Here is a 23,672-nt window from a genome sequence, read left to right on the forward strand (position 1 = left end):
ACCAAAAAGCAAATTAAAAAAAAAAAACCAACAACAATAAACAAAAAACAACATAGGCACAAATAGTGAGTAGCATACTACTGTAGTTTTTTTGTTTTGTTTGCCTTTTATTTTTTTTTTTAAGAAATGGCATAAAAATATTATCCAGCCTATGTATGCTTAGAAGAACTGGGACAGTTACATAATGAGAGCAAAGATAACAGATGGTTAGTCTGATGACTTACTGGTGTTTACAGAAAGTTAACAGAAAGATCTAGAATTGAGCCTTCAACATATTGAATAGATCCTCTGTGGACAAGCTGTAGGACAATATGGACTGACATTACACAGGATAAGAAGGCATGCCTGAAAGGTGCATCCGCACTATAGGATCATAGGGGTCCAAGGGGGCCTTAAAGACTGGGTGGTCCATTTTACAGATAAAGAAACTAACTGAGAAAGATTAGGTAACTTGCCTAAGGTTTGAACCCAGGTTCTTTGACTTAAAATCCACCAGTCTTTCACTATTCAGCATCTGTTTAAGTCACAGACTACTCACTGAAGTAATTTAAATTCACGGCTTTAAGCAAATTCATGAATTCCTGAATGCTAAAGGTTTAATCACATAATCTGTGACTATTTGCCAGTTACTCATTTTTTTCAGTGCTTCTGTAAATGCATTTTAATACTTCCATTAACTGTATGGTGTGAATGTGTTAATTATGAATTTGAATTTGACATCTTGGAAACATTTTTAAAAGCCTTAGCTATCCCTTGGTTTCTTTTTCATAGGCAGTTCTTTCATGTGTTCATTTACTAAAATCCTTAATGCATTAGGTAGCACACTGGAAAGCAATTTGGAATGATGCTTAGAAAGTGACCAAAATGACTCTGTTGTTTGATTCAAAGATCCTGCTGTTAGACATGAATGTGGAATACTATGTTTGATGCCAGACTTGATTGATTTGTTGGTCAGTTTTTGCAGAACTGGCTCTTATTTTTTTCTTTTTCTTCTTTATTTTTATTATAAGGGTTGGCTCTTTGGGAAGGGAAAGGGGAACAAGATATAGTAGGAAATAAAGGTGACATAAAAAATCTTTTTTTTTAAAAGAAAGTAGCACAGACTTTTATAGTTGGGTGCACTCAATAGTTGGTTCTGAAAACCTCTGAGAATAATCAGTCAGATGCTTGCTAGTGTCTTCAAGGCCCTGTTTTCAAACCAATTTTTAAAAAACCAACGTGCTGAGGGAGCACACTCAGTTCATTAGCGTCATGCTAGCTATTTGCCTTTATGTTGGCACTGTGAACTTTAGTCTCTCTTGAATATCTGTAAGTTGTCAGCAATATGCCCTCCCTGAGTAAAGTGAGAGAAATAAAATAAACTTAAGGCAGCCTTGAAAATAGCCAATTACCCCCAAAGTGAATGGCAGCTTTTTCACATAGTTGAATGTGAAAATAATTTGAGATTTCGTTTCCTTTAAAAACTTCTAGGTTTGGAAATGTTTTCTACATATTTGCAAGATAGCATTAAAAAAAAACTCTTCTTGACAATTGAAGACCTGTTATTCTTTTTGTTGTCTAATTTATGTTTTCCTGATTGGTTTAATTGTGGGGTTAACTTGCTGAGTTTCCTTCAAAGTGACACATTTCTCATTTGTGTTTATTTTAGTAAATCATCAAGATTGAATATTGCCAAAGCCTTCAATTTGCCCAGGTCAAGTAGTTCTAGAACATTAGGTCATGCTGCCTTTATGTCATTGCATTACATGGGAAAAGCTTAAAGTGTTCTGTGGTTCTACTGAGTACATTTTCCTGTCCTGAAATTGTGCTGTTATCAAATAAATTCTGAGTAGACAATGATCTGCTCTTGTAGTCATTATATCTGGATTTTAACTTCTGTTTGAAACTTTTTTTTAATCCTTCCTTTTGACAAGTGTGAGTCTGTATCCCCAAACTATATGCTATTGACTTTTTCTGGGTTGAAATGGCTGAGGTAAGAGCAGTTAATGAAGCATCTGGACACAGTTGTCTGAGCAGTCCTATTTAATCTCTGGAGTTGAGGGAGTGAAGTTGCACTGGTTTTAGACTTAGGATTTAAATATTGTTTTCACATACATTTTACTTATGCAGATTTTTAAGCCAAAACTCATAAGCTTTTTTCTGCCAAAAACCTGTTTTTACAACCAAAATTGATTCAGTGAAATCTTGGCAATATTGATGATTTGTGTATACAAGATGCCAGAGAAAAGTTTTACACAGCCATACATTTTAGTAAAGTGTGAAAAGTTCAACTTACTTTAGCATATGGCTACATCTGGTATGTCATAGTGGAAAAACCTCCATTTCTATTTATCGCTTCTTTCTCTGCAAATTGATTAGCTTACTGTTTTAGGAATTTGCAGGAGAAACTGAAATAGAAGATTTTAGTTTTATTTATCAGGAATGATAATAATAGCTAACACATATATTTCTTTAAGGTTTGCAAAGTGCCTTATAAATATTATGTCATTTTATCTTCATAACAACCCTGGGAGGAAGGTACTGTTATTATCCCCATTTTACAGATGAGGAAACCAAAGCAGACAAAGGTTAAGTAGTTTGTCCAGGTTTACATAGCTCATAAATGTCTGGGTCCAAGTTTGAACTCAGATCTTCCTGACTCCAGGTCCATTTAACTCTGTTCATAACAGTTTTCCTTTGAGTTTTATTCTTTTGTTAGCATAATCATGCTTTACTAATTCCAATTGGTTATGGGACACTCAGTCCAAATTATTGTGAAAAGTCTGAATCGTGTAATACTTTTACAGAGACAGTTTTGTTTAAATTTGTAGAATGACTTGTTATAAGCCAACCAAGTGTTGCCCCAGAGAGGTCCAAGGACAGTGGCTTTGCTGCATAAATATGAATTAGTTGTAATTATCATAGTAAATGTTTATGAGTGGGTGTTTCTTAAATGCCTTTTATAGATTTGGAATTATTTAATAGAGTCTGAATTAATGTGAGTTGCCGAAATAACTATTGTCCAAAAACACTACAATAACTACCTTTACAGTCTTTCCCCAGTTTCTAGGCATTAATACAAAATGTTTGCTTCTTCCCTTCAGTGTATGAAAAATTCAATTTTTAAAACTTGTTCTCATTATTTTAAAAATAAATGAACAAAAATACAAGATTGTTGACATATTGTATTTTACCACATAATTGTCGCCACCACATAATTGTCGTTGTTGTTGTTGCTGTTTTTCAATCCAAAATTTCATTTATAACCTTTCATCATGCAATCGTCGCATGGTATAATTCTGTTCATCATGCTGCTTAAAAGGCAGCAGCGTACTCACCAGTGGCTTGTGGATCCATATTTATCTCTCGTGCATTGCAAGCCGCAAGCCTAGAATTCTCAGTGTATGCTCATCATCAGTATTCAGTTTTAACATATATTCATGAGTATCCTGTGCATCCTAATCTTTCACCAAAGACAGTTTAATAATAAGTGATTTTTAAGTAATACCAGCACAATTTTTAAAGCTTCATATAATGGTCACACCCCACTTCTTTGCAAAAATTTTGGCGTGAAATCTGCAACAGTTATATGGTGAAATACTGTAGACATTTTATGTAATGACTTTGAAAAAAGCACACTGTGCAAGCAATGACTGGCTTGCAAATGAATGACAGGATTTATAGTATTGGAATTAAAATTGTCTCACTAAGATGTAATTTTGTATTAATGATAATAGCTTAAATTATAACTTGCTAAACTATAAATGTACTATGTAATCTGTTATGTAGCATTATATAATGTTTTTATTGAAATGTGTGTGTATTATAATATGCACATATTATATAAATGTAAATATATTAAGTCACAAATTATGTGGTTACATGTTTTCTCTTGTCATCAGAACATATTATTATTGTTGTTGTTGTTATTGTTATTAGGTTGTAGTACCATAGATTTAGAATATAAGACAGATAATTCACCCCATAAAGATTATAGCTTTTGGTTAAATTCAGTTATAATTTTCTTGACCAGAAGCCTCTTACATTTACTTTTTAATGTTTGATAAATACTAAATAATCACATATATATTTACTATGCAGTCTTAAATAAGAAGATTGTTGGCTCAGATTCTTTAAGAGTCTAGCCAAGTGCTAGATTCTTAAAATCTAGCCAATGGCTGAGATTTACTCCAGCCTGCTTGTCAATACGAGCATCACAAATGTTTAGATTCCTTAAGAGTCTGACCAGTATGGTGGATCTTTAATAACCCTTGTCTTTGTCTGAAAGAAGGCTTGGGTCTAATTCATTTGGGCCAGATTCACATGTCGCTGTTTCAGGGTCCCAGAACCCCTAAACCTCAACATATGCTTCCCTGAACCTCTCACCATTTTTGGTTCCCTGAGACCAGGAAAACTGCCTAATCTTGCTCTTCTGCAGCCAAGACTGGAAGAGGAAGCTGAACTGACCTGGGAACCATAATCATCTAATCAGGAGGCAAACTGAGCACCCCTCAAGCCAGACATACCTGCAATCCTTGCAGTGTTTGCTGAACCATGAATTTCCTCTAAAAGGATAATTACTGATAATGTGATTACAGGACTCTCCTTATTGTGATAAGTCCCCCCCACCCAAGCTGAAAGGAATTTAATCTAATGTAGGGGAAACCCATTGTTCTACTCAAACTTGGGTAGAGAAAGATTTTCTTTTTGTCCAGACAGCCCAGATCCAGGGAGTGGTCTGATGGAAGAGGTATTTCCTCTGTCCAGAGATGAGGTGATGATGGAGTGACCTCAGCCCCTGTTGGAAAGGTTTAAAAATCACATACCCCAACTCCAAGGGGAGCTCAGCCTTTGACTGCAGCTCCACGTGCACGCTTTGCCAGCTTGAGGGAAATAAATGCACAGACAACCTTAAAAAAAAAAAGATTGGTAAATGTGTTCTGTTCTCAAAAGTTTATTTAAATAATTGATTATTGTGTTGACCAACATTCAGAATATGGATATGTGTGTGTGTCACATGCTATTAATTTTAACCATAATATTCACTTCTTTCTGATCAGTAAAGTCTATATAATTCCACACTTACTGCGCCTCCACCATGTGCTCAGTGCAGCACTTATGTAGTGGGAACATTACAGAAAAAGTGAAAAATGTGGTTCTTGCCTTTTGAGGTGCTTAAAATGTAGGCAATGACATCAGGAGGGCAAACATTCAAAAACAACATATAACAAATTGTGTAACTGTGTACTCCAAACTGGTTGCTATTTTGAGAAATAAAATTTTTAAAAGGATTATTCAGGATTAGGTTTAAAACACAAAGTTTGTTGGAAATAGGTTAGATTTCTTTAGGTCATGATGGAAATGTCAGATTTATTAACTTTTATTTATTAGTGCTTTGCACGTATAATAATATAGATATATAATAATATGTAATAACAATAAATGCAGCATTCAAGATAATGATAACAACATACACAATTTGAAGGGGGTGGAAAATTGTCTTAGCGTTGACGAGTTTACTGATTAGCCTGACTTGAAAACAAAGGCAAGACATAAAGCTGAATAGGCAAGATTGGGAGAAAGTGAAAGAAGGCCTTGAATGTCAGGCTGTGGCGTTTGAGCTTGGTCTGCTTGAGTTACGTAAAATGATCTAAAATGGGTTTCTGAAGAATTCTAGTCATCTATATCCATGGAACACCTGAAATAAGTCTATAAAACCAAAAAGAAAAGTGGAATTGCTTTGAAGGTTTTCTTTAGTGAGAGTGAAATGTAAATTCACAAAATTTTTGTCTCCATACTCTTTATCTTTATATTTCTATCTTTATTCAATCAATCAACAAACATTTATTAAGTACCTATTATGTGTCAGCCAGTATGGTAGGCACTGGGGATGCAGACAAAAATGAAATAGCTCCTGTTCTCAAGGAACTTTATTTCTACTGGGAGATAAAACACATCATGGATAAGCATATATACAGTCGATGAAAAATAGCAGAGTAAGGGGCAGCTAGGTAGCGCAGTAGATAGAGCACTGGCCCTGAAGTCAGGAGGACATTAGTTCAAATGTGACCTCAAACCAAACACTTGACACGTACTAGCTGTGTGACCCTGGGCAAGTCACTTAACCCCAATTGCCTAAAAAAAAACTAAAAAAAAAAAAGAAAGAAAGAAAGAAAAATAGAGTAGTTTAGGGAAGAAAGGCACTAGAAATTGTCTTTGTAATTCTTTTTCAAGCCCTTCACTGGGTAACAAGATTCTCAAGTAGAAAACTACTTTCTGGAACTACTATTCTTGTGAGTTTTATATTCTGTCTTAACAGCTGAAATAGCCCTAATGCTCCAAAGGGCATTGAGAAGAGATGTAGTGGCAATAGAAAATGTGTTCACTGTCAGTGGGGATCTTTTCATCTAGCTTCAGAGTTACAACATATGTGTGTGAAGAACCATGAGAGTGCAAACACAAAATAAAGCAAAATAGACTATAAATATTTATGTTTTAAAAGGACACACAACAAAAGAGCAATCAAAATGAGGTTGAGTTTCAGAGGGCAAACTAATTATTCACCAGCAAGATCGCATGAAGTGTTACACAAGAAATTGAATGAAAGAAAGGAGTTACATGAAGTATAAATTCATCAGAAGTAAATTAAGTGCCCTAAAGCATGTTGACTGACCTTAGGGTTTTACAATAGGCAATTGTAATATTCAAATATTTTCTAGGAAATCTCCAGTTTCCCGTTTTGGCTCTTTACTAAATTAGGCAACTTGTTTACAATGCTTTTGAAAGGAAATTATGCAATATATTATGCAAATTCAGGATTCCTGAGAGCAGAATCTGAAGATGTGTAGCCACTATGTATGATGAAGATGTGAGCCATTTATAGTTCTCAGTAACAGATTTTGTATTACTTTATTAAATGGATATGAGATATTTATATAAATCAAATATGATAACATGTAGAGTATTTTGCAGACCCTAAAGCGCTATACAAATACTTATCATCATCACCACCATCATCATCATCATTATTATTGTTATTCCAACTCTAAAATCTGTGAGTCTATGTATTTAAAAATCCTATTCATAATTCTGTTAGAGGTATAATGAATTAAAAAGGGGGCCCATATTTAAAGGATTACTGTATTTGTAATTATACACATGACTACAAAAGAGCAAGATAATTTTAGTATGGCTTTTGGAAATCAATTTCTATAGATTTTCAGAGTTGGAAGGGTTCTCGTAGTAGACCATCTAGTCCAGTCTGCCCATCTGTGACACACTTGACAAATAGTAATCCATTGAAGAAGCCCCTACTTGCCTAGGCAGCCTATTACACTTTTCAATAGCTCTATTCGTTAGTTTTTTCCTTATATCAGTTCAGGCTTTCCTCTTTGCAGCATCCACCTAGCTTTGTGTTTTGACAGCATAAAGAAGACCAAACATCTCTTCAGCTACTAAAGACAGCTCTCTTCTTCTCAAGTTTTTTCTTCTCCATGCTAAATATATCTAGTTCCTTCATATGATCCTCATATAGAATGAGCTTGAAGCACTTCATCTTGGTTGCCCTTCCTGAATGTGATCCAGCTTTTCAATGTTCTTAAAATGTAGTGCCCCAATCTGGGCATAATGCATTCTCCAGATGTGTTTTCAGTATGGTGTAGAGCATCACTGTTACCTCCAGTTTTGGACCCTGCATCTTTCTTAATGAAGCTTAAGATTGCATTTGCTTTCTTGGCTTTCATGTGGCACTATTGATTCATACTGAACTTGTAGTTTACCCTCAGATCTCTTTCAAATGAGCTGTTGTCTATTCCTGTTATTTGTACTTAAGAAACTGATTTTTTGAACCCAAGACTATATACAATGTGTAATTCTTAGATTTGGCCCAACATTATAGTCTGCTAAAACCTTTTTGAATCCTGACTCTGTCATCCAGTATGTTAACTGATGCTCTCAACTTTGTGCTATCTACAAATGTTATAGACATGTATGTGTCTTTATCCATGTTATTGATAAAAATTGGCACAAAGAATTCAAGATGTAGCTATAGTAAAATTTCATATCTTGTAGAACTAACTACCTCATTCAAAATCGGTAAAGTTAACAAATGATAGAAAGATTAGCAGGAATGATGAATAACTAATGTTTAAAAAAGAACTAGGTCCTTGTGGTTGCTGGTGGGCAAGAGTTGAATGAGGGGTATGGAATATTAGGGAGTATCAGAATATTAAAAGAATTTCTTTAGAAAGATTACTCAAGGCTATGTGTAGAGTGGATTGGAGAAAAAAATAGAGGAATAGAAAGTCAGCGGGCAGCTGACATGAATTGGATACAGTAGTTTAAGTCTAGGAACAGACCAGTAGACTAGCTAGATTATGCCAGCCCTTTTTTAGATATTCTAAACAAATACAGGATGTATTACAGACTGTTTAATTGTCATCATCCTTTGCAGATTCCCTTCTAGAAAGGAAAGACAACTTTTTTCCCCTTCTTTTTTTGAGTACTAGGTTGTGTCATAGAACAAAAGGTGATAATTCCATTTTTGTTCCATATTTGGTCTTTGAAATATTATGATTTACAGCACCATCTTAGCATGCTGGGAAAATAAACACATTAAGACATTCTTCAAAGAAGACAAAGTAATTGATTATTACTTGCAACAAATGATGCATAAGCCTTTGCCGGGTTAATGGAGAAATAGTTACTTAATTTTCTTCAAAGGATTGACTGACTGTCAGCAAAATTGATTCTGCATAGTCCTTTACACCCTAGCTGTGAAAGATCAGATACTTACTGCTGTATCTGAGAGTTTTAAGGACAGTGTGGTATAGTGAAAACCTTGAGAGGGAGGGGATGAGGGGACCTCTGTTCTAGCCCTGGCTATGGAAATGTAAAGTATTATAAATGTAAGCTAATACATTAACAAGTAAAAATTATATTCATCTCATATCTTAGTTATAACATGCCACTGAGCTGTTTGTTTTCATGCTATTTCTACAAAACCACTTTCCCTCACTGGGAACATTTGCATCATCACTAAGTTAGTTAACAAGTATCGGTTAAGCACTTACAATGTGCCGGGCACTGTGCTAAGTACTGGGGATGCTAGAGAAGTAAAGGAAGTCACTATCCTCACAGAGCTCACATTCTAACTGGGTACATACAAGCAATATACAGAAGGCATGGAAGGTAAAGGGAAGGGAATGGAAGACACTGTCAACAGGCAATAACCAGAATGGCCTCTTGCAGAAGATGGGGTTTCAGCTGAGTCTTGAAGGAAGCCAGGAATACTACCAGGCAATACTGAGGCAGAGAGAGCCTTAAAGGCATGGGGGACAACCAGGGCAAAAGCACAGAGATGAGAGATTCAGTGTCATGTGGGAAAGAACAATTGGTAGGACAGATGAGCTATTTGAAAAGGAATTAAAGTGTTAAGAGGTTGTGAAGAGCTTTAAATGACAGGGAGGGGACTTTATGTTTTATCCTAGAGATAATAGGGAACCAGTGGAATATATTGGTGTGGGGAGTGACATGGTCGGACTTGGGTTTTAAGAAAATCACTTTGACATCAGAGTGCACAATGCTCTGGAGCAGATCATTACAAAGGATATCTCTTTTCTTATCCCGCTTGTATACTAATAGAAGGCACTTATTTTCAAAGAAGTCAGGGTACTTCCTGAGGAAATGTGATATTAGTAACTTGCTTATACCTAATGACAGGTACGGTTTTCATTTTGATAATGGATTTTGTTAGAGTGGTGACATTTGGGTGATGGATGACTTTCTCACATGGTCTTTCTTTTCTGATACACTGACTTGCACAATTTTTTTTATGACCTAGCTGTAAGCCAGATGATTCATAAGTGTATTTTATATAAGTGCTTTATTGGTTTGATTAAAGGCTTCTTCTTACATTATACATTTGCATTCCTGAGGGCAGTGAGGAGTGTTTAGCTTTCCAGGCTGTGGTTGCTGACCTTCCGTGGCGTAAAACTGAGCTTTATTCAGTACCACAGCCAAAATATCTTTTTATTGATTAAAATACTCTAGTTTCTATAGAGTGTCTTATAGATCCTGACAGTGCTATCTTCCAAACTCACAATTTCAAAAAAATGTCACCGTGTTAAATAGTTCCTCTAAAGTAAATTTAATGCAAGAGCAATACCAAAAGTGGAGCCGGGAATATGGACTTAGGTCATGGTGGTTCACGCTCTAAATAAGAAAATATCATTTGATTTACTCACTGAGATACCTATTTTTATTGTTGTTGTTAAAAACAACAACAATAATAAATAATTGACAGTTATGTGGCTTTGGGGGTTTAGAATAGTGCTTTACATATATTATCTTATTTAATCCTTATGCCCTGTGAGATAACTGTGATAGCTATTTATTATCCCCATTTTGAAAATGAGAGAAGTGAGACTGAGAGCAGATAAGTGACTTGCCTAAGATCACATAGTCAGTAAATGTCTGAGGAAGGATACAAATCCAGTTCTTTTTTTTTTTTAGGCAGTTGGGGTTAAGTGACTTGCCCAGGGTTACACAGCTAGTAAGCGTCAAGTGTTTGGTCTGAGGCTGGATTTGAACTGAGGTCTTCCTGAATTCAAGGTCGGTGCTCTATGCATTGCGCCACCTAGCTGCCCCAATCCAGATCTTCTTGATTCCAAGTCCAGTACTCTAATCATTACACCTTGGTATCACCTTTGCTAGTGAAGTCGATAATTCAGGATAACCTGTGGGAAACTAAAATTTCAGTTCATTGATATAAATAAGATATAAATTTTATGTGAATTAGACCTTGTAATAAAATACGCATATTTCATCCTACTAAATTTCCAGACAGGAATTCTGTCTTATCTAAATCTCTCTACCCAGTATGTGTTAATGAATGTTTGTCAGATAAATGGATACATTCAAAACCCTGCATGTTAAAAAGAACTTGGTTCTTTCGTAGTGAATAGCTTTGGGTTTTATCACTATAAATGAAATTATTTAATGAACATATATCAAAGGTTTGTACTTCCTGCTATACTCATGTCTGTCTGTGACCTTGTTGTAACCCAGGTTGGTGCCCAGTTTGATAAAGCCCATTTTGTGTTTTCCTTAGTCATTAAAACATGCTATAATGTGCAAATCTCTACCTAATATGAACTTTTAAAGTTTTCCTTTTTAGTATTATGAGTTTAACAAGCATTAAGAAACATGAACATTTCCATATACAAACAACAACAACCCAACAATAGAAAAAGAAGACCACATATGAAAATATGATTCTCCACTACTTACAGCTTGGGTTTTTTTAATATATTTAAAACTTAACACAAAAGTTCAACACTACCCTGCCTGCCCATATCTTCTTCCAAACTTCTGTCTTTTCTGTTTTTTTAATGATTGTTCCTATTTTCTTATTTTGGTATCTCACTATTTTCTACTTCCCCCTCCAAAAAAAATTAAAACTCTCCTTTATAATAAATAAGTGTAGTCATGCAAAATAAATCCACATGTAGACAGTATCTAAAACTGTATGTCTTATTCTATACCTCTAGTCCGTAACATCTCTGTAAGAAGTAGGAAGCATGACATTATCAGCCTTCTTGTGTCATGACTGGTCATTCCATTGATTATAGTTTTTTGATTCACAATTGTTTTTCTTTACAACACTGTGGTCATTTTGGGGGCGGAGCCAAGATGGCAGAGTGAAAGCAGTGACTTGCTTGAGCTCTCTCCCCCAAATCCTCCCAAATACTCATAAAAAATGGCTCTAAACAAATTCTGAAGCAGCAGAACCCACAAAAAAGACGGAGTGAAACAAATTTCCAGCCCAAGACAACCTGGACGATTGATCAGAAAGGTGTATCACGCCAGGCTAGGAGTGCAGCGCAGCGTGGACGTGCAGGCCGCAGCAAACCTGGAACAGGCCTCAGCGGACTGAATCGCGGGCAGCTGTGGAGGTTTCCAGACTCCTCAATCCACAAATGCCAGAGACAACTTAGAAGGTCAATGGGAAAAGTCTGTTTCTGTCAGTGGCAGGGTTTCAGCTCCATTCCCCAAGAGCGTGGCCCTGGGAGGGAGCAGCTGCTTCCCGAGCTTCCGGCCCACAGACTGAGGGGGAATCTAGTGGCTGATCAGAGAGGGACTGCAGGGATCTCTTTACCAGTGCTGAGGCAGAAATCTCTTGCTTTGCCCGTTTGTGGATCTGGGTCACAGTTCTGGGCGGCAGTGCTGCAGTGAGGAGGAGCGCTGGCGTGGTAGAGCTTATAGTGGCTGTGGAAAGGAACCCCTCCTCACAGTTACAGGACAGAAAGGAATACCTGTAGTCACAGGCCGGGAAAGGAGTAAACACCTCGCCCCTTATCATACCACCTTGGTAGAACTGAAAATTTACAGGTCCCTACAAGTATCTCTGAAAACAGCTACACAAACCCCTGAAGCTTGGGACAGTACATTCTCCACATTGGAAGCAGACTCTTACCTTAACAAAGAGTTTAAAACTCAAGTAATTGGCTGGGATCATGAGCAAGCAGTGCAAAAAGAGTCAGACTATATTGTCTTACTTTGGTGAAAAAGAAGATCAAAATATACAACCAGAAGAAGACAACAAAGTCAAAGCTCCTACATCCAAAGCCTCCAAGAAAAATATGAATCAGTCCCAGGCCTTGGAAGAGCTCAAAAGGGATTTTGAGAAGCAAGTAAGGGAAGTAGAGGAAAAACTGAGAGTGATGCAAGAAAATCATGAAAAACAAGTCAACAGCTTGCTAAAGGAGACCCAAAAAAATACTGAAGAAAATAACACCTTAAAAAACAGCCTAACCCAAATGGCAAAAGAGGTCCAAAAAGCCAATGAGGAGAAAATGCCCTAAAAAGAAAAATTGGCCAAATGGAAAAGGAAGTCCAAAAGATTACTGAAGAAAATACTTCCTTAAAAATTAGAATAGAGCAATTGGAAGACAGTGACTTTATGAGAAATCAAGACACTGTAAAACAAATCCAAAAGAATGAAAAATTAGAAAACAATGTGAAATATCTCATTGGAAAAACAACTGACCTGGAAAATAGATCCAGGAGAGAGAATTTAAAAATTATTGGACTATCTGAAAGCCATGATCAAAAAAAGAGCCTAGATGTCATCTTTCAAGAAATTATCAAGGAAAACTGCCCTGATATATTAGAACCAGAGGGCAAAATAGAAATTGAAAGAATCCATAGATCTCCTCCTGAAAGAGATCCCCAAAGGAAAACTCCTAGGAATATTGTAGCCAAATTCCAGAGTTCCCAGGTCAAGGAGAAAATATTACAAGCTGCCAGAAGGAAACAATTCAAGTACTGTGGAAACACAATCAGGATAACACAAGATTTAGCAGCTTCTACATTAAAGGACCGCAGGGTATGGAATATAATATTCCGGAGGGCAAAGGAAATAGGATTACAACCAAGAATCACCTACCCAGCAAAACTGAGTATAATCCTTCAGGGGAAAAAATGGTCATTTGGTGAAATAGAGGACTTTCAAGCATTCCTGATGAAAAGACCAGAGCTAAACAGAAAATTTGACCCTCAAATACAGGACTTCAATGGAACATGAATAGGTAAACAAGAAAGAGAAATCATAAGAGACTTATTAAGATTGAACTGTTTACATTCCTGCATGGAAAAATGATATTTGTAACTCATGAGAACTTTGTCAGTATTAGGGTAGTTGAAGGAAAAAAATTGTATGTATGTATGTATGTATATATAGATAGATAGATAGATAGATAGAGGGCACAGGGTGAGTTGAAGATTAAGGGGTCATATCTGGAGAATAAAATTAAGGGGTAAGAGAGGATGATACTCGGAGAAGAAAGGGAGAGGTAGAATGGGGTAAATTATCTCACAAAAAAAAAAAAAACAGAAAAGTCCCTCACAGTGGAGGGGAAACAGGGGAAGGTGAGAGGGAATGAGGGAATCTTATTCTCATAGGATTTGGCTCAAGGAGAGAATAACATACACATTCAATTGGGTATGGAAATCTGTCTTACCCTACAGGAAAGTAGGGGGAGAAGGGGACAAGAGAGCAGGAATAAAACAAACAAACAAACAAAAAAAAAAACCTCTGTGGTCATTGCATAAATTGTTGTCCTAGTTCTGATCAGTTCACTACATCAGTTCAAGTCATTGGTTTCTCTGAATTCATCCGTTTTGTCATTTCATTCCAGCACCATTATAATTCTATTATATTCCTAGGCCACAGTTTGTTCAGCCATTCCTTAAATTGATAAGCACACACTTTGTTTCTAGTTCTTTGCTATAGCAAAAGGCGCTTTTATAAATATTTTGTACACATAAATCCTTTCCCTCTTCCTTTAATCTTTTTTTGTGTATAAAGTGGTCTCACTGGGAATACATATTTTAGTGACTTTTTGGATAGAGTTCAAAATTGTTTTCAAGAATGGTTATCTACTTCACAGTTTCGCCAGCGGTGCGTTATTATGCCTGTCCTTCCAAATCCCCTCTAACAGTGCTAATTTTACCATTTTACCATCTTTGGTAATCTTATGAGTGCGAATTGGAACCTCAGAGTTGTTTTAATATTAATTTCTCTTATCATTAGTAATTTGGAGCATTTCTTCATGTATTTGATAGCTTACCTTTCTTCCCTCGAGCTTTGTCTGTGCTAGACCAAGATTGTCCTTTGACCAAGTATCTATTAGGGAATGGCTCTTCTTCTCACATATTTGTATCAATTCTCTACATATCTCAGATGTCAAACTTTCATCTGAGAAATTTGCTACAAAGATTTTTTCCCCCAATATGGCTGTGTCCCTTCTAATTTTAAGTGTATTGATTTTGTTTGTGCAAAAAAAAATTCAATTTTATATAATCTTTTCTTTAATGAGAGAAAACTATATAACCACAGACCCTCTCTATCTCTTGGTTGGCTAAGAAATCTTCCCTTATCCCTAGTTCTGAAAGCTTTCCTACTCATCTGTGTTTCTGACATGTCCTTCTATATCTAGGACTTGTATCTATTTGGAGGTTATTTGCTATACAATATAAAATGTTAGTATAAACTTCATTTCTGCCAGGCTACTTCTCAGCTTTCTCAGAATTTTTTGTGAATTATTAAGTCCTTATCCCAGTAATTGGAATCCTTGGGATTATTGAACTGTATGCTGCTGTGTTCATTGATTGCTCTTGAATCTGGTGTACCTAATCTGTTCCAATGGCCGGTAGTACAATGGAGCAGTGGACATGGAGTCAGGAAGACCTGAACTCAGTTGCAGCCTCAGACTCTTACTAGTAAGTTATGTGATCCAGGGCCAATCATTTAACCTCTGTTTGCCTCAGTTCCCTCAGCTATAAAATAGGGATGAAAATAGCATCTACAGAGTTATTGTGAAGATCAGATGAGATAATATTTGTAAAACGTGCTTAGAGCAGTGCCTAACACATAGTAGATACTGTATAAATGCATATTACCTTCCCTTCCCATTAATCAATTTCTCTATTTTTTAACCAGTACCAAGTAGTTTTGATGATTACTGCTTTGTAATCTAATTTGAAATCTAGTACTGCTAGGCCCCTTTCCTTCCTGCTTATTTTCATTATTTTGTTTTAAATTCCAGGTTTTTTGTTCCTCCAGATGAATTTGTTATTATTTTCTAGTTCAATTAAAGTTATTTGGTAGTCTGATATGACACTGCATCTATAACTTAATTTTAGATGGTATTGTCATTTTTATTATGTGGACATAGTCCTACTATGAGCAGTTAATATTTCTTTAATTATTTAGATCTGTCTTTATTTCTGTAAAGAGTGTTTTGTAGTTGTTTATATAATCCCTATGTGTATCTTGGTAGCTGGACTCCCAGCTTGTGTAGTTAACTTTGACTAGAATTTCTTTCTCTATTTCTTCTTGCCAAGTTGTGTTTGTAATATGAAGAAAGCCTGATGACTTTTGTTAATTTATTCTGTATCTTGCTTCTTCACTAAAGTTATTATTTCAATTAACATTTTAGTTGTCTGTCTAAGGTTCTCTAAGTAAACCATCATGTCATTTCAAAAATTGATCATTTTATTTCCTCTTTGTTGTCTAGTGTTTATTAAAAACAGGAATTGGAATGAAAATGTTTCTGTGGAAATGTTACTGTACTATTTCCCAAAGAAAAAAAATAAATGGTCTCTCTTTATGCTTGTAGAAGTAATCATGGCTTCCTATTAGCTGTTAAGCTTTACTTTGAGTCCTAAAGTATGAGAATTCAAAATGAATCTTGCTTAGTACTAAGGATTTGATATACTGCTATTTACTTTATGACCTCTGATTAACAACATATGTCTGAAAGCCTTTGTAGTTGTAATAAAATATTTACATTCAGTATTACAGATTTAAACTACAGCTGCATCAGTGTTCAAGAAATGTATATATGCCCTTAGATATTTGATTTCAAAGAACTTTAATTCAACAGGGCTGTAGAGACTGTACTAGGCATAAATCTTCAATGTATTTAAAGACACAAATGCCAAGATTGGAAATATAATACTGGCATCTATATTTTATTAAAGTATAATTTAAAATGTCGCATTATTGTTATACATTGAGTTACATTGTATCTGTGCATCTCATGTGTATGTTTATATGTGTGTGTATGTGTTTGTGTTTTGGGGTGTAACTTTGGACCAGGGTGGTAACTAAGGATGCTAAGAAGCTATTCACCTCCTAGTGTGAGGCTGTCAACCAGGTAAAGGGACAATGAGTGCCCTCTTACTTGGTAGCTACATATACATTCTTAGAAACTGACTGAAAATCATGCTCCCTTTTTTCCTGTCTGAAATCAGTTTCAATTCAGTGGTACTTTACTCTCCTTTTTCTCCCTCTGCGTTAAAGCTGATGAAAGATGGTTGTGTATTTTCTATTTTTCACCCTTTTTTCTCTTAACACTGCATGACATTCTGAAGACACAAAAATATATTGACCAGCCCAAAATAATTTCTTTAGATTTTGTTTTATTTTTTAAATACTGACAAAATGTTTGAAATGCTGCTGCAATTTACACATTTGAAATCAAGCTTTGCATTACCGTTTAAAGTGAAATGCTTTGTCTCCATGAACATACAGAGAGTATATCAGAAGAGCAAAATTCTGGAGTTTATTCTCATACCTCTGAGTAGTTTTTTCTTCCATCAAGCATTATTTATACCTATGTTATGTCTTTTCCTGTTTGTCACTGAGCTGTTCATATGTGATTTTTTAAATTAACTCAAAATTGTTGATGGAAGTGACATTTCATATTATTTGTTATCTGCCTCTCTAATGCATTAATATTGTTCTTGAACTTAAGTTCCATTCTGGACAGAACAATATAATTGAAGACTTGCATGCACACTTCAAGTAATCCAGTTTTGAAGATAAATATTGGGGAAGTGTAGTATCTAATAACTGGATGATATATTGAAATGAACTATAAAGTGCTTTTGGTTCTATGTTGTGAAGCCAGTGCTTCCTTGAGTTTCCAGTAAGGAAACCATCCCATTTTTTAAACCACAATAGAGCATGATTCGGTGATTTAGTTCATCAAATACAAGCTGTAGCTTTATTTCCAAAAAAGAGAAAGGTCCATCAATGAATTAACTTCCTATTTTCTTGATTAGTGGCTCCTTTTTGGTTTTCTCATGAATTTGTGTATCTGTACCTGAAGAGCTTTGATTCCTCAACCAGATTTTTGAGTGTTTTTCCCTTTTATTTTTATAGCTTCCAAAGTCTACCATTCAGAGATTAACCGTGTTCAGAAATCAGGAGAGTTGGGGCCAGTACAAGCAAATACCACAGTAACTGATATTGTATGACTGTGTTTTCCCACAATAAAAGCATTCAGATTGACTCATTTTATGACAATGGAAATGGAAGAAAGCTGAGTTTCTTTCCTATTCGTATTTCTTTTGTAAAGAATGTCCCAAAAGGATACCATTGCAGTGAACTCAAGGATACTATAAATAAAGACATTTCAAGGCTATCTGGAATAAACAAGATACATTAGAGAAGTACTTGGAGCCTAGATTAACTAAAAATGTTCATACATGTGTGTCAGGCAAGTAGAGGGATAGATAGATGGATGGATGGATAGGTAGATAGATAGATACTTATATCTCTTCTCTCTCTCATTTGTGTTTCTCTGCCAAAAAAATCTTATGCTTGAAAAAGAGAGCTGTTCTGTGAAACTAAAAAAATTAGACATTCATTCAAATAAGAATTTTGTTGTATAATCTAGGCTATATTGGGCTGATTACAGATCATATCATTTTGATCTCCATCTCTTATTCTTTTCAGATAACAGCGATTTAATTGCTTGTACAGTGATTACAAAAGATGGAGGTCTCGTTCAGCGCTTTCTAGCTGTGGATATTTATCAGATGAGTTTGGTGGAGCCAGATGTTGCAAGACTAGGGTGGGGAGTAGTCAAGTTTGCAGGTCTCTTGCAGGTAAGGTGTCAGAAAGTTCTGAAAATACTCTTATGTATCTTGTGACTCAGAGTTAGGAGGGATCTAAAAGGTGATCTAATTTATCCTCCCAGTTAACGTGAAAATGCCTCTTAGAACATCTTTGAAGTCTTTGTTGGACTACATTCGGTGTTCTTAATGACTTAGAAGGCAGTTCTTTTACTTCAGACAGCTTTAGCTGTTAGCTAACACCTGACTCCTTTTAACTTCTACCTGTTGATTCTAGTTTTGTGCTCTGGAGCTGCACAGCAAAAGTATTACACACAATAGTATTTAAACTATTTGAAGATCATTGTCAAACCTTAGGCTTTTCCAAACCGAATCTTTTTTCTTCCAAAAATGGCTGAAATTTTGCACTAGAACAATTTCCAGGTTTTTAAGTTTCATTTGTTCTTCTAAGGTACTTTTTATTTTTCGGATTTCACGGGTACGTAGAATTTACCATCCAAATAGCTACCTCTGATACATCATTCTTAATAAATAGGTTGCAAAATGTTTGAATAGGTGTAATACAGTCTATGATAATTCATGATTTAGACTTTAGTTCATTATCTCACGTTTCTCGGTATTAAAGAAAATTTGAAACATAGCTTTTTTTGTTAAAAGATTCTATACATATCTATTTAGCTGCCATCTACCTAGCACTTTAAGGTTTTCCAAGCATTTTACATACATTAAAGTTCATATCAGGTTTTTATTTGTTGATTGGAGCATGGTTAGTGGCTTAGAGTGTTATCTGCCACTCTTGCCTTCAGAATCATCAGATTTTCTAACATATCATCGTTCCACTTTTGTGTGGTATGGCTCTTGGCTTAGATCAGCGAGTTCCTGTTGGACCTAATCTTGTTCCAAAAGGTAAAAATGATGCTGGATTTGGCATCAAGATCCAAATTTGAGTTCAGGTTCTTGCCTTACCAGCTTTGTGACCTTGGAGATGTCAAGTACTTTGACCTCCTTGAGCTTCATTTAACTCATCTATTTAATGGTCATAACAATATTTGTATTACCAGCCTCACAGAGATGTGAGGAAAAGTGTAAAGCCCTATATGCTTCTCAGCACCTCTCTACCTGAGAGCCTTGTTTTCTGGAAGGAGGTACTGCCAGGGTATAGAAAGAGCCCAGCAACACTAGGTTCTGATCTTTGCTCTGTCATTGATGTGACCTATGGAAAATCCCATTCTGCCTCTCTAAGCTTCTGTTTTCTTCTCTGTCAAATAAAGTGTTTGAACTTGATGTTCTCCATGATCCCTTCTTGCTCTAAAATTCATGCTCCCTATGAAAGTAAAGGTTTCTCTCCTTTTACTTCCTCAGGCTTGTTTGCTGCATCAGACAGTCAACCAGTTAAAAGGACTTTGTCCTTGTTTTAATTGAGGGATGGGAATGGTGGGAGAGAATAGCCCTATAATATGGTATGCTATTTTGAAACTATTTGAAACTAGTATTTTGTGAGAAAGATCATGCAGTATTGTGTACTATAACTTCTTGAGGAGAACTGGCCTTTTTTAATTATTTTATTACATCTGATTATGTATAGTATCTAGAAGTCCTTTCCCTGCCTTTGCTCACTCACATCTTAGACTTGGAAAGGTAAGGGGAAAGGTAATTTGTCTTTTACCAGTTGAGTAGGCCTTCACGTTTTTGACATTTTTCGGAATTGTTTCCTAAGAGTTGAGTGGGCATTAGGGCCCTGGGGATGCTACCATATTATGAGCTTAATTGGACTACTTTTTTTTCTGCAGGATATGCAGGTAACTGGAGTAGAAGAAGATAGTAGAGCTCTGAACATTATCATTCACAAGCCTGCTTCCAGCCCCCATTCTAAACCTTTCCCCATTCTCCAAGCTACATTTGTATTTTCTGATCATATCCGCTGTATCATTGCAAAACAGCGCTTAGCAAAAGGTCGTATCCAGGCCCGGCGTATGAAGATGCAGCGTATAGCTGGTGAGTAGATTCATCACCTGCAGATTTTTCTTGTTTCCTTTTGTTAGTAGAATGACTTCCCTCTCCTGACACAGCAAAGGACTGTGATATGTTGAAACTGCTGATCTGTTGCAGTTGAAGATAGTGTACTTTTTAAATAAGACAACAAACCCAAGTTAGTAGTAAATTTTTTATTTCTGATTACTTAGAGAATGGAGAGATGACAATCAGAATTTCCAATAAATTTCTGTTGCTGTAGATGGTCTCTCTCAGATCTGGAGGAGAAGCTGACGCTTCCTCTCTACTTAGGCCCAGGATGAACAATTGGGATACTGATTTGTAAATTGGTTAAAATTACTTTTCATCTGGGTGGGATAGAGGAAATAGTCTCCTTATCAAAATCAATTTGTCCAGGTACTTAGCTGCTCTGATAAACTAACACAGTGAAAGAAATTCTTGGTTAGGGGTTATCCTCCCTGTTTATAAAGTTCTTTGTTAAAAGGCACTGTAGCTTAATGGGTACAGAGCTAGTCTCAAAGTCACGAAGACCTAGGTTCAATTTCTGCCTCTGACACATAATATCATAAGTCAAGATCTGAAAGGGCCTTAGAGATCATTTAGTCCAAGCTCCTTATTTTATAGATCAGGAAATAAGCCCCAGGGACTTGACCAAGATCACTCAGCTAATGAGCATCAGATATGAACCCAGGTCATCTGACTAGAGCCCAGTGTATTTTCCATTGGACCATATTGCTCCTGACTCAGGATAAGTCACTTGATCTCTCAATGTCCCAGGCAACTTTGTAGGACTGTGGGTTAGAGAAGAGTTACAGGTATCTGTCTTGGGAAAGGGATTTTTCTTCAGCTGTTCCCTACATTGATAAAATCAGAGACCTGGTTCCCCTCCTTAATTCCCCTCCCAGAAAGGTGCTAGCTAACTCAGTTCTGTAGGAGTAGAATCAGATACTATTGTAAGGAGATTTAGAGAATTTGAGAAGTAAGCTAATTTCAAACATTCTGTAAAGAAAATACACTTTTTTTGTGTTTAAAAAAGCTTTTTCAAAAACTGAGACATTTAGTGATTCCTGGTTAAGTAACCATTGTTTACATTTTGGTAAAAAGTCTTTGAAGTAGGCTCTTAACTTCAGTTTTTCTCAAGTTGTCCAATCATCTTTCAATTCAAGAACAAATGAGTTTTGCAGTACAGTTGTAGAGCTGGCTTTGTTTTAAGCCTACCTGGCAGTGCTTTCTCAAATTAATTCCCTGAAAATTTAAAAAAAAACTTTTTAGTGTCTAGGTTTATGAATATTCATGGATTTAGTTATTTACTAGGGTTCACTATCATCCTCACTTATTTTATTAATCCTCTATTCTGTTGAGTGCTTCTGTCATCTTATTTTCCATTTAACTAAAACTTGGCTTACAAAATCATTACAGAAGCATTTTGTAATTCAAGAAATTACTTAAATCACTCAATACTTTCTTTTAAGATTTATTCTGGGAGAATTTTCTCCTCTTTAAAGTAATTTCTTACAGCTGGCTCAACAGTAAAAATATTTCATTTTAAAATTGGGAATTATGCCGTAAAGTGGCTGTTAGAACTTATACCATAGGGTATTTTAAATATTGATTTTTAAAATTCTAACAGCTTTGATTTATAGTAAGATTTATTTATGGAAGTGGTGATTAGCAACTTCATCATATATAATTTTAGAGCTGAATATGTGGTCTGTGCCTTGGGGATTGAAATATAAAAAGTACCTGAGCCTTGGGAAATAAGGCCTTTTATGTTCACAAGTCAAGAAAAGGACGTAGTAGTGGGTCCAGGAAGAGTCTGGACTTGCACTTGGATCTCCAGATTCCCAGGCCATTGTGCCATTCATTAGTAGCATTGTGTAGCATTGTGTAGTGGAAAGTCAGCTGGTCTTAGAGTCACCACTTAGTTGTGTGACCCTGGGCAATTGATTTAGTTTCTCTATACATAAAGGGTTTTTTGTTTTATTTGGTTTTGTCTTTTGTAAATGGAGCTAATAATACTTGCACTACCTACTTCGTAAGGTTATGGTGAGGAAAGTAGTTTGTAAACTTTAGAGAACTATTAAAATGTGAACTGTTATTATTGTTATTACAAGAAAGAGTTAAGTATTATATTAGATTTTATGTTAATTCGAAGTATTTGTGGCATATAAAAATGACTTGAATGTGCTTTGGTTATTAAATACTTCATCTCAACTGTGATCAGGTATTAGTATTATAGCCCCATGGGCTTAACAACACGCAGTCTCTTATCTTCACCATCTGTGGTTTTATTAATCAAATGCCATGTTATTTAAACCTAGCACTCCTGGACCTTCCAATCCAGCCTTCCACAGAAGTCATGGGGTTTGCACTTAATGCTTCAACTTCAAACCAGCACCTGCCTTTCCGATTCTATGAACAATCTCGCCGTGGCAGCAGTGATCCAGCTGTACAGCGTTCTGTTTTTGCATCCGTTGACAAGGTACCAGGTAAGCCTAGCCTACAGCTCATATGTAGCTTGCTGTTCATCCTCCTGTTGAGGCATGGAACCTTCTTCCCTATCTTCCCTTCCCCCCTAACTGCTCTCCCCCACCCCCAGCAGCTGTAGGCTGCAGATTTTCGTCCTCGTTAAGCTGTTCAACTCAAAAATAGAGCTGGCTTTGCAGTGTTCTTTCTTTAAAAAGCCATGAAGGTATAATGCCAGGTGAAACTAAAGGCACAAAAATAAATCTTGGCTTTATTTTTTGTTTAGTTTTCCAGGGCATTTCTGGGGTATATAGAAAAACTTCTTAGAACTAAGACCAAGAGATTTCTTGGAAGTTTCTTGGAAATACTTAAATTAGTACTAATAAAGTTGTGGTGGAGTAGTTTCCGTCCCGGGGCAAGATGACTAGAAAGTGATAGTGTGTGTGGTCAGTGTTCTCACCCCACTGAAGAGGTGATACTTAAGAAAAATGTCCTACTATCAACGTTGTGGCTTTTATTTCATCCCATCTCTGAAAATCTTTTCCCACTTTCACCAAAGTGCATATGCTAGGGGATATTTAGGGTGGAGAAGAGGTAATTGGAGGGGAGGTATAGATCATGATTATTATCTTCAGGAATGTGGAAGACTGTTATGTGGTATAGAGATTAAACTTATTTTGCTATATCCTAGAGGGCAGAACTAGGAGCAGTAGGTAGAAATTGTAGAGAGACAGCTTTAAGCTTGACTCAAGGTGAAACTTCCTTCCCACGTACAATGGTCTGGCCTGCAGTGCAAGAGTCCCCTTCAT

At 36.1% G+C, this 23,672-nt stretch overlaps 1 protein-coding gene across 4 annotated transcripts in view; it reads left to right on the top strand.

Annotated features, from left to right (window-relative positions):
• Positions 1 to 23,672, top strand: part of CLEC16A (C-type lectin domain containing 16A) — a 219,587-nt gene that overhangs the window by 139,463 nt on the left and 56,452 nt on the right. For all 4 annotated transcript variants that reach the window (XM_020972509.2, XM_020972508.2, XM_020972507.2 and 1 more), the window contains exons 19-21: positions 18,287 to 18,438; positions 20,196 to 20,400; positions 22,719 to 22,886. In XM_020972509.2, coding sequence (XP_020828168.1) covers positions 18,287 to 18,438; positions 20,196 to 20,400; positions 22,719 to 22,886 — 525 coding nt within the window. The remainder of the gene's footprint in view (positions 1 to 18,286; positions 18,439 to 20,195; positions 20,401 to 22,718; positions 22,887 to 23,672) is intronic.

This window comes from Phascolarctos cinereus, unplaced genomic scaffold (assembly GCF_003287225.1).
Source record: "Phascolarctos cinereus isolate Bilbo 61053 unplaced genomic scaffold, phaCin_HiC Scaffold_4;HRSCAF=312, whole genome shotgun sequence".
NCBI lineage: Eukaryota > Metazoa > Chordata > Mammalia > Diprotodontia > Phascolarctidae > Phascolarctos > Phascolarctos cinereus.